The sequence below is a fragment of the Hemitrygon akajei genome, chromosome 2 (genome assembly GCF_048418815.1).
Source record: "Hemitrygon akajei chromosome 2, sHemAka1.3, whole genome shotgun sequence".
Classification (NCBI taxonomy): Eukaryota; Metazoa; Chordata; class Chondrichthyes; order Myliobatiformes; family Dasyatidae; genus Hemitrygon; species Hemitrygon akajei.
Window position 1 is genome coordinate 53818833 of NC_133125.1, and position 16882 is coordinate 53835714.

Consider the following 16882-nt stretch of genomic DNA (forward strand, 5'->3'; position numbering starts at 1 on the left):
CAATGTTTCGGGCCAAGACTCTCCGGTCCTACCAAAGGGTCTCAGCCTAAAATGGTGACTGTATTTTGTCCCCATAGGTGCTGCCTGGCCTGCTGAGTTCCGCCAGCATTTTGTGTGTGCTGCTTGGATTTCCAGCATCTGCAGGTTTTCTCTTGTTAGTGATGTTAAAAATTACTGTATATTTAACTTAAAAGGATCAAGTGCACTTACAACAATTGGCTTCATCACTTCCATCTTTGCAGTCACTATCACCATCGCAGGACCACAGATGATGAATGCATTCTCCAGAATCACACTGGAAGTCTGTAGGAGAACTGTAGGCAGCACATGCCCACAACGGTCTGGAGATTCATCCGACTGGTCAGCACAATCTGTGTGCCTATCACACAACCAGCTGAGGGGGATGCATTCAGAACTATTGCAGCGAAACTCATGGGAGCCACAGGAGTGTGGAATACAGCTGCCTTCATCACTTCCATCGCCACAGTCATCTACACCATTGCAGACAAATGTTTTGGAAACACATCTGCCACTGGAGCAAGTGAATGTATCTGGATGACAAACCAGGTCACCTGAAAAAATAACAATGAATTACAAGATGTGCAATTTAGAACAACGCTTCTGCTTGAAGTCTTGAATCATCGCCAATGTTCTGTGGTCTGCAGAACATTCTTCCAAAAATTCTATTTACCTAGTTCATTCTATTTACCCAAGGAGATCTGCTCTGTAATCCTGACCGCAGTTTACACACCAACAGTGGCCAGGTATATTCAAGTGCTCACAATACTGCCAAATGCCATCTCCAAACAAGAAACAGTCCATCCTGAAGCATTTTAAACCACAGTCGAAGACTTCAATCAAGCTTATTTGAAGAAAACCTTGTCCAATTACCATCATCACTAGAGGTCCTGACGTACTACACCACTGTTATACTAAGATAAGGAATGCCTACCGTTCCTTGCCCACACAGATACAGGCGGAGGCTACAGAGCAAAGCTCCTGAGATCAGAACAACAAGGAGGTGCTGCTGGGGTCGGAGGAGTGGTCACAGAATTGCTTTGTCGGTGGACTCAGCCGTGATCAAACACTCATTTAGAGATCTGAATAAAATTGCCATGGTTGTAATGCAGTTTATTAAAACAGCTGTAGATGAGTGTGTCCCCACTAAATCATTCAAAGTTTTCCCCAGTCAGAACCCCTAGTTGAAAAATGAGATTCAATATTTGCTGAGAGCCAGATTAGAGGTTTTCCAGGTGTAGAGACCAAAAAAGTTACAAGGGGTCCAGGTACAATCGCTGGAAAGCCAACTTACGAGTGAAGTGGAAACTCAGACTAGACTTGAATCAATAAAGGATGCTTGGCAGTTGTGGCAGGGCTTGAATACTATCACCTCTTATAAAGTTAAATCAAGTGACATGGGAGACAACAGGACTTCACTTCAAGATGAACTCAATGCTTTGTATGCTCACTTGACCATCAGAACGTGGAGGAACCATCACAAATTCCCACATCCACCAATAATAAGATTTCAGAGTCTGAAGCTGACATGCGGGCTGTTTTCAAGAGGGTGAACCCACGAAAAGCAATTAGACCTGATGTGCTACCAAGCCACATACTAAAGACCTGTGCTAATCAACTGGCTGGTGCAGTCACTGAGATCTTTACCCTCTCAATGCAGCAGTGTGTGCTATCCACCTGCTTCAATCAGAAGAGAACGGCGATCTGCCTCAATGATTATTGTCCAGTAACACTTACATCCACAGTGACGAAGTGTTTTGAGAGGTTGGTGATGAAACATATCAGCCCCTGCCAGAGAGGTGACTTGTGTCCACTCCAATTTACCTACTAGAGAAACAGGTCAACAGTAGATGCCATCTCATTGGCTCTTCACTCAACCCTGGAAAATCTGAACAGCAAAGGTGCACACATCAGGATGTTCCTTATTAGCTACAAATTAGCATTCAATACCATCATACCCTTAAAACTAATCAATAAGCTCCAAGACCCTACCTCAATACCTCCTTGTGCAATTGAATCCTGGATTTCCTCATTTGCAAACACCAGCCAGTTCAGACTGGCAACAGCACCTCCTCCATGATCCTGATCAGTATGTGCACCAAACAGCTGTGTGCTTAGCCCCCTGATCTACTCATGACTGTATGGCCAAGCACAGTTCTGATGCCATATTCAAGTTTGCTGACAACACCACTGTTGTGGGCCAAATCAAAGCATATAGGAGGGGAGACTGAAAATCTGGCTAAGTGGTGTCATAACAATAACCTCTCACTCAATGTCAGTGAGACCAAGGAACTGATTATAGACTTCAGGAGAGGGAAACCAGAGGTCATTAGAGGATAAGAGGTGGAGAGGGTCAGCAACTTCAAATTCCTTGGTGCTACTATTTTGAGGACCCATCTTGGGCCCAGCACACAAGTGCAATTACAAAGAAAGCATGGCAATACCTCTTCTTCCTTAAGAGTTTGCGGAGATTTGGCATGACATCTAAAACTTGGGCAAACCTCTATAGATGTGTAGTGGAGAGTGTATTGACTGGCTGTGTTACACTGTGGTATGGAAATACCAATGTCCTTGAACAGAAAATCCTACAAAAAGCAGAATATTCAGTTCAATACATCATGGTAAAGCCGTCCCAAACATTGAGCACATCTACATGAAATGCTGTCGTAGGAAAGCAGCATCCATCATTGGAGATCCCCACCACTCAGGACATGCGCTCTTCTCAATAGTGCCATCAGGAAGAAGGCACAAGAGCCTTAAGACTCATACCACCAGGTACAGAAACAATTACTACCCCTCAGCCATCAGGTTTTTGAACAAAAGGGGATAACCACTCACCTTCAATGGTCCCATCATTGAAATATTCCCCCAACCAATGGACTCACTTTCGAGGATTTTTCATCTCAGATCCTCTATATGTATTACTATTTATATTTCCATTTGCACTGTTTGTGGTCATTGAACACCATAGTTGGTTGATCTTTCATTGATTCTGTTACAGCTTCTATTCCATAAATTTAAACATAGAAAACTTACAGCACAAGACAGGCCCACAGCTCACTATTTTTCTAAGCTCCATGTACCTATCCAGGAGCCTCTTAAAAGACCCTATCGTATCCACCTCCACCACCATCGCTGGTAGCCCATTCCATGCACTCACTACACTGTGTTTATATTAAAAAAAACTTACCCCTGACATCTCCTCTGTATCTACTTCCAACTACCTTAAAACTGTGCCCTCTTGTGTTAGCCATTTCAGCTCTGGGGAAAAAGCCTCTGAATATCCACCTGATCAATGCCTCTCATCACCTTATACACCTCTATCAGGTAACCTCTCATCCTTCATCACTCCAAGGAGAAAAGGCCAAATTCACTCAACCTATTCTCATAAGGCATGATCCCCAATCCAGGCAACATCCTTATAAATCTCCTCTGCACCCTTTCTATAGTTTCCACATCCTTCCTATAGTAAGGTGATCAGAACTGAGAACAGTACTCCAAGTGGGGCCTGACCAGGGTCCTATATAGTTGCAACATTACCACTCAGCTCTTAAACTCAATCCCACTGTTGATGAAGGCCAATGCACCGTATGCTTTCTTAACCATAGAGTCAACCTGCACAGCAGCTTTGAGTGTCCTATGGACTCGGACCCCAAGATCTCTCTGATCCTCCACACTGCCAGGAGTCTTGCCATTAATACTATATTTTGCCATCACATTTGACCATATTTGTTGAGTACGCCTACAAGAAAATGACTCTCAGGATTAGATGGTGACATACATGTACTTTGACTATAACATTTACTTTGAACTTATTCTAAGAATCTTTAATATCTTCTAGCTTGAATTTGAATACAGCAATGTTTTATGAAGTTTGATCACAGGTACCATCACCAACTCAGAACACAAAATGAAGAGCTATGCAGCAAGTTAGTTACAAATGGCAAATCTAGTCTCTCGAGACATACCTGGACTCCTCTCCTATATGCTGATTCGTCATTCTTTGCTATTACAAAATAAGTCTTGAACCAAGTATCAAACATATCTACAATCTTTAGCACCATCTCATTTCCATTAGAATGGATTGCACTGTACAGGTCTAGAACAGTGCATTTCAATTAGTAACCATTTCTTCCCAGAACAGATGCATAACCAAATGAAGAGCAAGTTTCAGAAGGCATCTATTGAGTTAAATGTGATTAGTAATTTAACTTCCCCTTTCAAGGTGTAATTACAGGGGATCAAAACTGAAGGAAAATTTAGCTCAAATGGATTACAAAGTGGTTCAATCTATGGAGGCAGAAACAGAGCATACTCAAAGGGAACAAGTGTGCTTGCAAACATAACACAGCCAGACACAGGTGCAGCAAGCAAAAAAGGCAACAAATGATACCTTAGCCTTTACAATGGAATTTGAATGTAGCAGTAGGGGTAAATATGGTAATAACATAGGATCTTGGTGAGACCACACTGGAGCATTGTCCCAAGAGAGTAGGCTTGTACACTCCAGATTTTAAAAGAATGAGAGGAAATATTCAATATACAAATTCCTTATAGGTCTTAAGTTGTCTTGAATGTAGGGAAGGCAATACCACTAGCTGAATCATTTACATCACAGTCACAGAAATGATGAGACTGTGATGAAGCTTTAGAAGTCACTGGAGGGTAGTGGAGGCTCAGTTAGCAAATACATTTAAAAAACAGTTTGAAAGACTTCTGGATATGAAGGGAGTCGAGGGATGGGGCCAAGATTTTTGGCCAAAATGTTGAAGGATAAAGTAGGGCCAAAGGGCCTAAAATGTGCGCCCTTTTCTCAGGCTTTGGCCCCCTAGTTGCATCACTCAGGTTTCATCAGCTTCCAGGTCAATTAGACTAGTCTATGATTCCTATTGTGATCCAAGCTCCAATTCACCCATAGTTAATGCTCCCATAAAACAACTGTATCCAACTTCACTTCTGTAAGGAAAGAGTTCATATTAAACCCCCCCCCCCATGAGCAAAATGCAACTCAAAATGGTGTCAACTTGGAATGCTTCGAGAACGAACGGAAATACTGCTTAAAAACTTCGAGAATAGATAATGGTGTAAAAAAAAAACATGTTGTTCTGCAAAACCTTCTGTTTTTGTCTTTAATGCCTTGGCTGAAGGTCACAAGAGAATAACTACAGCCTGGTGCTGTGGTTACGTTAGGTGTTGAAAGGCATAAAAGGGGCAACTTTTCTCTGCAAGTTGAAGTCTTCTTGCGGGTTGGATCAGGACCCAGCACTGAGAGAAAGAGGAGATTATAGGAAGCTGTCGGCCACATTAGTTCAGTTAAGCCATAAGCTTGTAAGTATTATTTTATTTCCGTTTGTGTTTTATTCTTTGTATTAATCTAATAACGTAATTTCGTCTAACTGTTAACGCCTCCTTTGTTGCTGAATTAGTAAAGAAATAAAATATATTTCAAAATATTCGGTTACTTCAGAAAGAAAATGAGACCCGAATCACCTTGCCACTAGGGTAAAGACTAACTTCCCAGCAGCCTATTCTCACTTTCTTTCACTCAACAAGTCAAATTGAGGAATAGATTAGGAGTCAGCTTACCAAGAAGCTACCACCAGTACAAGAGGTTAAAGTGCAGGCTGGGTGCATGTATTTCTTCTAGAAAGACTCATCAATTGATATGTTCTTTAGATTATGCATCGTGCTGGCACCTATTTATTCTATTGACTTACTGACTTTGGAGTAGAGCGTTTGCAACTTATTTTGAAAACAAAGGGCAAGTTACATTGCCTACAAATAGGGTAATATGGTTACCATGGCCATCAAAGTTCATCGAAAAATTATAAGGTGTCTAAAGCGCCGTTTACAAGAAAATGTTACAATCTAATATTCACTTGCGACTCCATTGGAATAAATGGCTTTTCCCGCCGCCGATATTGTTTAAGCTAATTTCCTCTAGGCTGACGCCACTACCAGTTAGAAACAAAAATGACACTACTTACCATTTACACAGTTGGGCAAATGGGAACAAGCTGCCAGCAGCAATATAACCAACCGAAATGAAATCACGTCGCTGCTTTCACCTGAAGCAGGAATCCAAAAGCGGGAGCCCATAGCCAAGGGCAATATAGACTGTTTCTGCCTCTATTTCCCCATTCGGAAAACACATCTAAACAGAAAAACACAAACCACCGGTTTTTATCAATTTTCTTTTCGATCGTAACAACCATCCATTGGTCGTTGCGCGCCTCAAATCCCGATTTGTTGAGCAATGACTCTGTCACGCACCCTATCCGTATCGTTATTTCCATTGGATATCGTACACGTTGGGAATTTGCTGCAGCGATTTGCTGCAGGAACCCGAGCGAGCCAGGCAGCAACGGGGGCAGGAATAAGGTTTTCATAACCACTTGATGAAAACTAATGGATTAATTTTCGTCACTGGTCTCGTCCCTAATTTTAAGAATTCCTCCGATGTTAACTGATTTTTCATCTTTTACCTATTGGATGGAACGAAAATATTTCTCTCGGTGACTAGGTTTCAATGTGGAGCTTAAAGTTACATGATTGAAAATGTCAGTGTCTCGGTTATAGATAAGTAAGTTTCCAAATTGCACGGAACTATTTTGTGGAAATGGTTTGGGAATGTAGCATCGAATGCGTTCATTCTTTTGAATCATTGTATTCTAATGCTTTATCACATGCTGTTTGTAGTTAACCAGATAGACAGATGAGTTTTAAACGAGTAATGGATGTTTACAGTTTGTTAGGTGATACTGTATGTACTTAGTGAAATGAAATCTAAAATCTTAAGTATTATGCCTTAGATTTTTTTGAGAGTATGAAATTAAATAATTAGTGAAATTTTCAAATTGGACCCTAGATTTACCTAGAAAAATCTATTAACGATTTGAATGAGCATTTCAGCAGCAAATGGGCTGAATGAAGAAGATTCAGATGATGGTATAGATGCCAAATCATGAAGACAAAGTAGAGCCATGCCACCAAGTGAACAGTCTCCATCAGATCCTGCCCCTCAGCACTGTAAATATTTATACATTGCAGTTTGTAGTGGGGACCAAACAAAAAAGTGTGGAAATACACCCTATCCTCGTTACACGCGGGGGATACCTTCCTTGCAGTCGATGTATAATGTGAAAATGCGTAATGTGAATAATTGTTTAAATGGAGAAAATAGGGATGCGTTCCGGAGGGCTTCCTAAATATGTTTTATCTATAATTTATTCACATTTTCATCCCAATACGACACAAAAGCAGTACAAGACAAAATTCGTATTATATTTAATCAATTTAAGGTAATATTCAACGTAATAAATCATTGAATGTTAACATACTAGGGTGTACAGTACGCACCAGGTGTGTTCGCTCCAGGAGATGAGTGGGTGTTGGGATCATATCAAGCATAGCAAGGGGTGAAGAAAGACTCACAGAACTCTGAGAACTGCCGGCAGCAGGAGATGACACCGGTTTGAAGAAAGTGGTGAGGGTTGTTTGCTTGGCAGCATTTTGTTTTTCAGCATAAATTTGCTTGTAGGGAAGAAGGGTTGACGGCAGGGAACGACTGAAATGCTGACTCCCTTCTAAACTTGGGTCCACGTCCATCGGCATTTGTACCAAGGGTTCCGACTTCCACCATTCGTACACTCCCGGGATTTTCAAAATCGTCTATTGCTTGCAGCATCTGAAATAGTTCGCCGTAAAAAAAATACACCTTGAACATGGATCACACCTTGGTCGAGTGGCTGAATCAGCGATGATGTGTTAGGCGGCAGGAAACGCACTGTTATGTTGGGATGAATGCTGCCCAAATGTTTAGGATGGGCTGGCGCATTGTCAAGCAACAAAAGAACTTTAAAGGCAAGATTCTGTTCCCGGCAGTAGCGGCCCAGAGCTGTGTTACCTTCAGCTGATGCCGTGCTGTTTATAATTTCCAACTTGTATTCAAGTGTTAAAGCGGTTCTCTGCCGCTCGATTGATGGCCCAGGACATGACATCGGACGCTTAGGAGGCACAGTTAAACATTTCAAGCACAAAATCACTGTGCTGTAGGTAAAACCAAAAAAAACCAAAAAGAGCGCAAGATCGCGCATCCACAGCTTGCCAAAACCAAAGCGGGACTGGTGGGAGTGAGATAGTGAGGCGCGCGCACGTGACTTGTATTGGCAGAAAAGCAGTGCTCCTCTCGCAACTTTGAGTTTTGGACGCATATAAGGAGACGTTGGTAGAAATAGGTTCCCTGCATTACTGTGAATCCGCATAGTTGGAAGACGCATATAACGAGGATAGTGTGTATATCTCTAACCCTGAAGTCTTTATACATTTGTATTTTTTGTCAAATGTAATGTGACAAAATGGAACCTATGAAATCCCAGGATGCTTTGCTGGTTTGGATGGGAGGTTACAAGTCTGTGTGTGTTTTGTGACAAGTGATAAGTGCCGTAGGACTCTGGTATCTCCTTCCCGATGTTTCCAGCAAGAAGAGATCAATGGCCTGGGTGGTGGGGGTCCTTCATCATGGATGCTGCTTTCTTATAGCAGCAGTATTTGCAGATGTACACAATGGTGTGGAGGGTTTTGCTGTGATGAATTGGCCTGTATCCACCACTTATTGTAGGCTTTCCCATTCTTGTGTACTGGTGTGTCCATACCAGGCCATGATGTAATCACTCCACTGTGCTTCTGTAGAAGATCTTTTAACTTACTCTAATCTAATCATTCCCTTCCTCATAGCTGTCCTTTTTTCATTCATCCATCTAGCTGGAGGAAATTCTGCCAGATAAGCAAAGTAATAAATTAGCATGTGCTAAGGAAGCAAAAAGCAGTAGAATGAGACGTCATTTGGATAAATGTGAATATTAATGTGTTTTCTAATGGCAATAGTGTTGAGATGTTGGGTACGAATGCAATTAACAAGCATGACAAATGCTGCAGAGGAACTATGAATAATAAAGAATGATAGTTCTCCACAGTCACAGAACACACATGAACTCTAGAATATAGGAGCACAAGTAGGACATCTGGCCCCTCAAACCTAGCTTGTCATTCAATATGATCTTTGTTGATTGTTACTGTGCCAGTTTCCCATGGCCTTTAAGTTGTCAATCTTTCAAATATTTATCTGACTCCACCTTAAATATATCTAATGATCCGATCTCTATCACACTCTGAAGTAGAGAATTCCAGAGATCCATTACCCTCTGCAAGAAGAATGTTCAATACACCTCACTTATCAATGACCAGCTCCTTGTAACTGTGTCCCTTGGTTCATGGTTCTTCAATTAATTAAAACATTTTAGGGCTTGCCCTGTCGAGCTCCCTCAGGATCTGAAAAATAACTCATCCTTTATTCTTTTTATCTCTGTGGAGTACTGACTCAAACTGTCTCACTTCTCTTGACTGGACAGCCCTCTCATGCCAGGCATTAGCCTGGTGAATCTCCTTTGGATTATCTCCAGTGCTATGATATTTTCTTTCAGGAATATTTTGCTCATGTCAGAGGTAGATAAAATTTGAGGCCATTGGTTTAGGGTAAGGAGGAAAGGATTTAGAGGGGAGAGGGATCCTTTTTTCACCCAAAAAGTGGCAAGTGCCTGGAATGCCATTTTTGAGAGTTGATTGAAATTGGATTGCTGAGTTTACTTAAGGAATGTCTAGATGAGCCCTTGAATTGTTTAAGCACAGAGAGCTGTGGACCAAGTACTGAGAAATGGGATTAATACAGAAGGGTGCCCACTCGTTGGTCTGGTTGAGTTGGGTCAAATGCCTTATTTCAATGTTGTACAGTTCTATGATTATATGTAGCACCTTGTCAAATGACTTTTTAAAATCAAAATACACTACATCTACAGGTTACCCTTCTATTAAGTTCCCCTGTCATATCCTTAAAGAATTTGGGCAAAAAATGCCTACCTTTCATTACAGTATATCGACTAGGTTTTATTATGTACAGATTTTCTAAATGATTATGTATTTCCTCTTTGATTATTGATTCTAGCATTTTGCTAATAAAAGCTGTTAAAGTTACTAGTCAATAGTTCCCTGCCTTCTGTCATCCTCTCTTTCCATTCTTCTGGTGCTGTCCCGGAAATTAGCGAGTTTTGAAAATGTTCAATGACATGCAGTTTAATTTGAGATTCAGATTGAGTGCTTCAGTATAAAATTGTCCAGAACTCTCTTTTGTACCCTCTAGGAAGATCCTGGACAGAGAGCACAAACTTCATAGAAGTAAAATTTTCACGTACTTTGGAGGAGAATGGGAGAGTGGTATCACATGGAATTAATTTAATTAGCTGAAGATCAGTATTTGTGATGCTGAGGACTTCAAAAGTAAGTAGTGTCTCCCCGGGTCATTTCAGGATAGAGGTGGATGCAGACACATCGGTCTTATCCTCTGCACACATGCTACATTCTACCATTATGAAAGATGAGATACTTGTGATGACGTTACGTTCCAATAGTTGTTTAACAGCTAACATTCTGACCAGATGTAGCAAGTCTGCAAGGCTTTACTCCAATTTGATGGTTTTTGGGATTGCTTACTTCCTTTTATATGACTTCAACTCTTCCGCACATTTGTTCTCAATTTGCAATTCGATGGCTCCTCAGTTTTGATCCTGATACGCGCATTTACATTTTCCATTTTCCATCATACATTGGATTGGAATTTGACTGAGCCTGATGTTGGGAGTTGTTCTCAGCTGGAAGGGGAGCAGAGATAGCAGGAAGAGATGACGAAGATGGAAGTAGTGAACGGGAGGTGGTATTGGGTGATAGGAGTTGTAGGGAGGAAGGCGAATGGCAAGTTTCTGAGAAACAGAAACGTAAGTGGTGAATTGGGGATTGTAGTGGCTTATCATCCAGTGATGAAGGCAAGTAGGCAGGATTTAAATAAAAGAAGGAAGGAAGCGATTAAGGTTTTGTTGGTTTTTAAATGTGGACCTGTATGTGATATCAGTCCAATTAGATTAACTAAGGATTTCAAAATTGCATTAGGTGATATTGTGGGTGCAAGATCTTTAAGAGATTGGACACTCGATGTTTTGTAAAGATAGTAAGCAATGTGACAAAGCTTTAGGGTTAGAAGCTGAGGGAGGAAGGAAAATAACACTAAAGAACCACATTGAATGACAGAAATTCTGCAGATGCCAGAGATCCAAACAACACACACAAAATGCTGGAGCACCTCAGCAGGCCAGGCAGCATCGATGGAAAAGAGTAAACAGTTGAAGTTTCAGGCCAAAACCCTTCTTCAAGACTGGAAAGGAAGGGGAGAAGTCAGAGTAAGGAGGTGGGGGAGAAGGGGCAGAAGTACAAGGTGGCAAGTGCCAGGTGAAACCGGAGGAGGGAGAGGGGGTGAAGTAAAGAGCTGGGAAGTTGATGAAATAGATAAAGGGCTGGAGAAGGGGGAATCTGATAGCAGAAGATAGAAGACCAAGGAAGAAAGGGAAGGAGGAGAGCCATCAGAGGGAGGTGATGGGTAGGTAAGGAGATAAGGTGAGAGAGGGAAACAGGAATGGGGAAATGGTGAAGTAGGGGGAGATGTCAATTACCGGAATTTCGAGAAATTGATGTTCATGCCATCAGGTTGGCGCTACCCTAATGGAATAAAAGGTATTGCTACAGGGAGATCCCATTGTTCTGATGGACAGAGTGTAGGTGCTCGGTGAAGCGGTCTAACAATCTTCATCCAGTCTCCCTGATATACAGGAGACCACATTGGGAGCACTGGACAGTAGACCCACAGGTGAAGTGTTGCCTCAACAGGAAGGACTGTTTGGGGCCCTGAATGGTAGTGAAGGAGGAGGTGTAGGAGCAGGTGTGGCACTTGTTCTGCTTGCAAGGATAAGTACCAGGAGGGAGATCAGTGGGATGGAACGAGTGGACAAGGGCGTCACATAGGAAGTGATCCCTATGGAAAGCGGAAAGTGAAGGGGGATGGAAAGATGTGCTTTGTGGTGGGGTCCCAATGAAGATGGCGGAAGTTACAGAGAATTATGGCTGGACGCGAAGGCTAGTGTGGTGGGTGAGGACAGGAAGAATCCTATCCCTGTTGTGGTGGCGGGATGATAGGGTTAAGGTAAATGTGCACAAAATGGAAGAGATGCGGGTGAGGGCAGCATTGATAATGGAGGAAGGGAAGGAGGAGGACGCATCATTAGTTTGGGAATGAAAAGCTTCATCCTGAGAGCAGATGTGCAGAGATGGAGGAACTGAGAAAAGGGGGATGGCATTTTTACAAGTGACAGGGTGGAAAGAGGTATAATCTAGGTAGCTGTGAGAATCAGTGGGTTTATAAAAGATATCAGTAGGTAGACTGATATCCAGAGAGGGAGAGAGAAAGATCTAGAAAGGGAGGGAGGTCTTGGAAAGGAGGGCTATTAATGGTTTTTCTAATGTTACAATGGAATAGAGTGCCGATTACTCCACTGTAATACTGAAATGTCTGACATTAGCTTCTCTTACTTAGATTTCAGGGTGAATTCGATCATATTATGATCATGTCCCCTAAGGGTTTTTTTTTTACCTTAAGTTCTCTAATCAATTCAGTTCATTGCGCAACACCCAATCCACAATAGCTGATCCCCTAGTGAGCTCAACCATGAGCTGCTCTAAAACGCTTTCTTGTCGACATTCTAGAAAATCCCCGTCCTGAAATCTAGCACCAACCTGATTTTCCCAATCTACCTGCATATTGAAATCCCCCATGACCTTTGTAACATTGTCCTTTTGGCATGCATTTTCTATCTCCCATTGTAATTTGTAGACCACATCCTTACTACTGTTTGGGAGTCTGTATACATTTTTCTTTCTTCATTTCACAGCTACCCAGAGAAGAAGAATTTCAGAGTTGTATACTTTGACAATAAGTGAACCTTTGAACCTTCTGAGGTGAAGAATATTCAATTGAATTCAAGATATTTTGTGACAGGAAGATATGTTAGGGTGAGAATATCAATTACTAAGGAGCATGAAATAGAGAATGGGGCTTCACAGGGGAGTGTGTGTAGCCCACTCCTCTTTAACATTATGATTAATGATATTTAATAAAATGTTGCTCAGACATTTCCAATCATTATATGCTGATGAAGTTGCATTGTGGAAAAGAGGCAGGAATTTAAACTAGTTAGGAAAATAAAGACAGCTATTAATGATGTGAAGGAATGGGGATGTCAGTAGGGGTTTAAACTTTCTTTTGCAAAGACTCAAGTTATTTGTTTTCTAAAAGGAACATTACACCCACAATTGATCTCAAGTTATACAGTAAGCCTCCTAAACAAGAGTCAATGGTAAAGTTTCTGGGTATGTGGATGGACATAAGGCTAACATGGATGGTGTATGTGAATAAAATTCTATAAAAGTCTTTAAAAAAAAACCTTAGTACACTCAGCTACTTAATTGGCTGTGATTGGTCACCTAAATAAATGTATCTTGCTATGATCAGATCTATCTTTGATGACGAGTGTATTGCTTATGGGGTCAACTTCACCAGCGGTCTTAAAGCCCCTAGATAAAGTTCAAGCTTAAGCATTGAGATCATGTTGTTGTGCTATTAAATCATTTCCCAATTTTGGCATTATTGGTAGAAATGAGTGAATTACCTTTACATTTCTGCAAGTTACAGGGTTATAAGCAATGATTTATAGGATTAACACAAGAGGACATAAAGTTGATCATCCAATATTGGCAACATTAGTAGAATATTGGGAGCACCACATTTGTAAGGTCTTCAGTTTTGGCTGGATGGGAATAGACACAAAATCTTGTTTTTTTTTTAAAAGTGTGGAATATGGTCCCAGTATTTTGCTCTCTGCCAGTCATTCACGGTTTTTCCCTTTGCCCGTGGTTGATTTAAGCCTTCAAGAAAAGATCAAGGTGAGGAGTGATTGTTTATCAGTGGCACAGGAGGTTCAGCAATATATGCAAGGCAAACACGGATTTTTACACATCTACACAGATAGTTCAAAGAATCCAATCACAGGTCAATCAGTTGTTTTTGTTTATGTTTTAGGAGACTACTAAGAAAAGATTATCAAAGTATCAGTATTCATGTCTGATATGGTTGCTATCATTTTAGCCCTGGAATGGGTCAAAGAATTATACCCTGATTATGGACTTCTGTGCTCTGATTTGTTCTTTCTCAGTCTTGACATCTATTAAAACAGGCATTTCAATTTGTAGGCCAGACATTCTACATCTATTGAGTCTGCAGGGTCTTGGCTTACGTATCCATTTCTTTTGGATGCCCTTGCTGGGATCGAAGGAAACAAGGTGTCAGCTCTCACCAAGATATCACTAAAAATTAAGGATTTAAATGTTGTGGTGCCTTTGCATGAAGGGGAGGTGAAAGCCATAATTAAAAAGTTGGGATTAGGGAAAGAAGGACCTAATTCATATAACATTCTGAGAATGACGAGAGCTCAACTGGAAAATGGGGATAATAGGAGGAAAGAAGTCATACTTACACATTTACATACTGGACACACTAGGCTGAATAATTCCTTGTTCAGAATTAATATGCATGATACAGGAACTTGTAAGGAGTGCACTTGTCAAGAAATGGTGCAGCACATATTTGAATGCAGATCCTATGAGATGCAAAGGAAACTTTTAATTGTTAAATTGAGACCTTAGGTACAGACAGTTTAACATAGATATTTTGTTTCTCCCAGCCACATCAGTGGGTATAACGTACATTAAATTGTTGACCTTTTGTGTCAAGACTCTGCATCAGTTCTGATACCAGGTTTTCAACAATTCTTCTGCCCCCCACCATCCCTGCCAACAAGATGTCAATGTGCTTGAGATCCTAGCGTTTACAGTATTGGATCTACAGTAGACAAACTTCACTGTGTGACAACTCCCAAGAAAACTACAGGGAGCAATACCAGTCACCAAATATTACCTTAATCAACCATCCTAAAACTTTGACTTCATCAAATAAGGCGAGACTGTGAAATGTCCTTCTCGAATTCAGCTGCCTTTAGGAATGCCACTCCATATTCATTTGTTTCATGATGACATGCAAACCATAATACTAAACAGTGGGTCTATAACAGTATCAAAAATTGGTTAAATCAGTTATTTTATTACCCCAGCACTTCACTCAATCTTTCCTGCTGCAACATGGTGCCTCAACTCCAACAAGCTTCCCATGCAAGAGTAAGGATAATTTTCAGAATTAAGGAGAACCTATTTGATGTTCAGTGACCACAATCCAGAATGAAGGCCGAGCTGCAATATGCAGTTAGTTACTGCCCGTTACGCCGCTGGTGTTTAGGGCAGCAATGAAGGTCCTCCATCTCTGGCAATATACAGATAACCATGTTCAGAGGCCAAGCTCCAAGACACAGCTGACTCAAAGCATACTAGAAGATAGCTCCTACATATCTGCAAGACCAACCTGCCTTTGCTGCACTATTCTAATCTCTAACAAAAAAAGTAAGTAAACCTACAGATACAGAAATGAAGGTCAAGGAAAATGAGCCACACTCTACACATTTAAACAAATGGTAGTTTTGAAATATTTGCATGATTGGTTGAACTAAATACATTGTCTTGACTGTACAAAACAGGTTCATAGTCATAAGACACAGGAGCAAAATTAGGACATTCAGTCTGTTGAGTCTGTTTCACCATTCCAGCATGGCTGATCCTGGATCCCACTCAATCCCATTCCCTCTGATGCCCTGACCGATCAGCAACTTCCACCTTAAATATAATCATAGACTTAGCCTCCACTGCAGTCTATGGCAGAGCATTCTACAGATTCACTGCTCAGTTTAAAAAAGTTCCTCCTTACCCCTGTTCCAAAAGGTCACCCCTCAATTTTGAGGCTATGTTCTTAAGTTCTGTATACCCCCACCACAGTGAACATCCTCTCCACATCCACCATATCTAGTCAATGTTCGGTAGGTTTCAATGAGATCTTCTAAACTCCCCCCCCCCCATGCTAAATTCCAGTGAGTACAGGCCCAAAGCTGCCAAACGCTTTCGTATGTTAACCCCTTCATTCCCCTTCTGAACCCTGTCTAATGACATCACACATTTTCTAAGATATGGACCCCCAAAACTGTTGACAATACTCCAAGTGCAGCCTGTGTCTTATAAAGCCTCAGCATTATCTCCTTGCTTTTATATTCTATTCCCCTTGAAATAAATATCAACATTGCATTTGCCTTCTTTACCAAACTCAACCTGTAAATTAAGCTCCTGGGAGTTTTGCACAAGTCCCTCTGCTCCTCTGATATTTGCACCTTCTCTCCATTTAAATAATGTTCATTTAGTTATATTTATATATTTTATATTTATATTTATATTTATATATTGTTATGACCCCAGCCCCCTCCTTCCTGAGAATCACAAGATCGCTATTAATTTGGGTCTTGGACCCAGGAAATGAGAGACAATGCAACGGATTTTGACCATTGTTTCTTGGAGACACCCTTGTGGATAGCGACTCTATACTACGTGCCAGCTATCAGGGCTACATGGACACCCTTGGGCAATGTGGGGTGGGGATTGTATCACCCTACCTTGATTGACATCTACAACTCAAGATAAAAAGGGGACTGCAGGAGGCAGTACCCCAGCGACGCACCAGAAGGAGACACCATTGCTCATCGCTCCCGTGATGACGGGAAGCTATTCGGAAGCCACGTGTGGTTCGTTCCCCTAGCCTGGGGAACGAGTGGCTGATAACACCGAAAAGGACTTCGAACTGACAACGGGGAACCCACGTTCCCGATTCAACGATTTGAGTCCAAAAGGCTGGCAAGTTTATTTTCTCACCAAAAATTCTCTCTCTCTCCAACACGTGAAACCCAGCGGTCCCCAAAAGGCTAAAAGCCTGCATGAACTC

The 16882-nt window shown here is 41.4% G+C and overlaps 1 protein-coding gene across 1 annotated transcript in view; it reads right to left on the reverse strand.

Annotated features, from left to right (window-relative positions):
- The window catches only part of LOC140720674 (uncharacterized), a 189719-nt gene that overhangs the window by 21909 nt on the left and 150928 nt on the right, over positions 1–16882 (reverse strand). Inside the window, 2 exon segments of the mRNA XM_073035523.1 lie at positions 211–318; positions 321–572. Of these exon segments, the coding sequence (XP_072891624.1) occupies positions 211–318; positions 321–572 (360 nt within the window).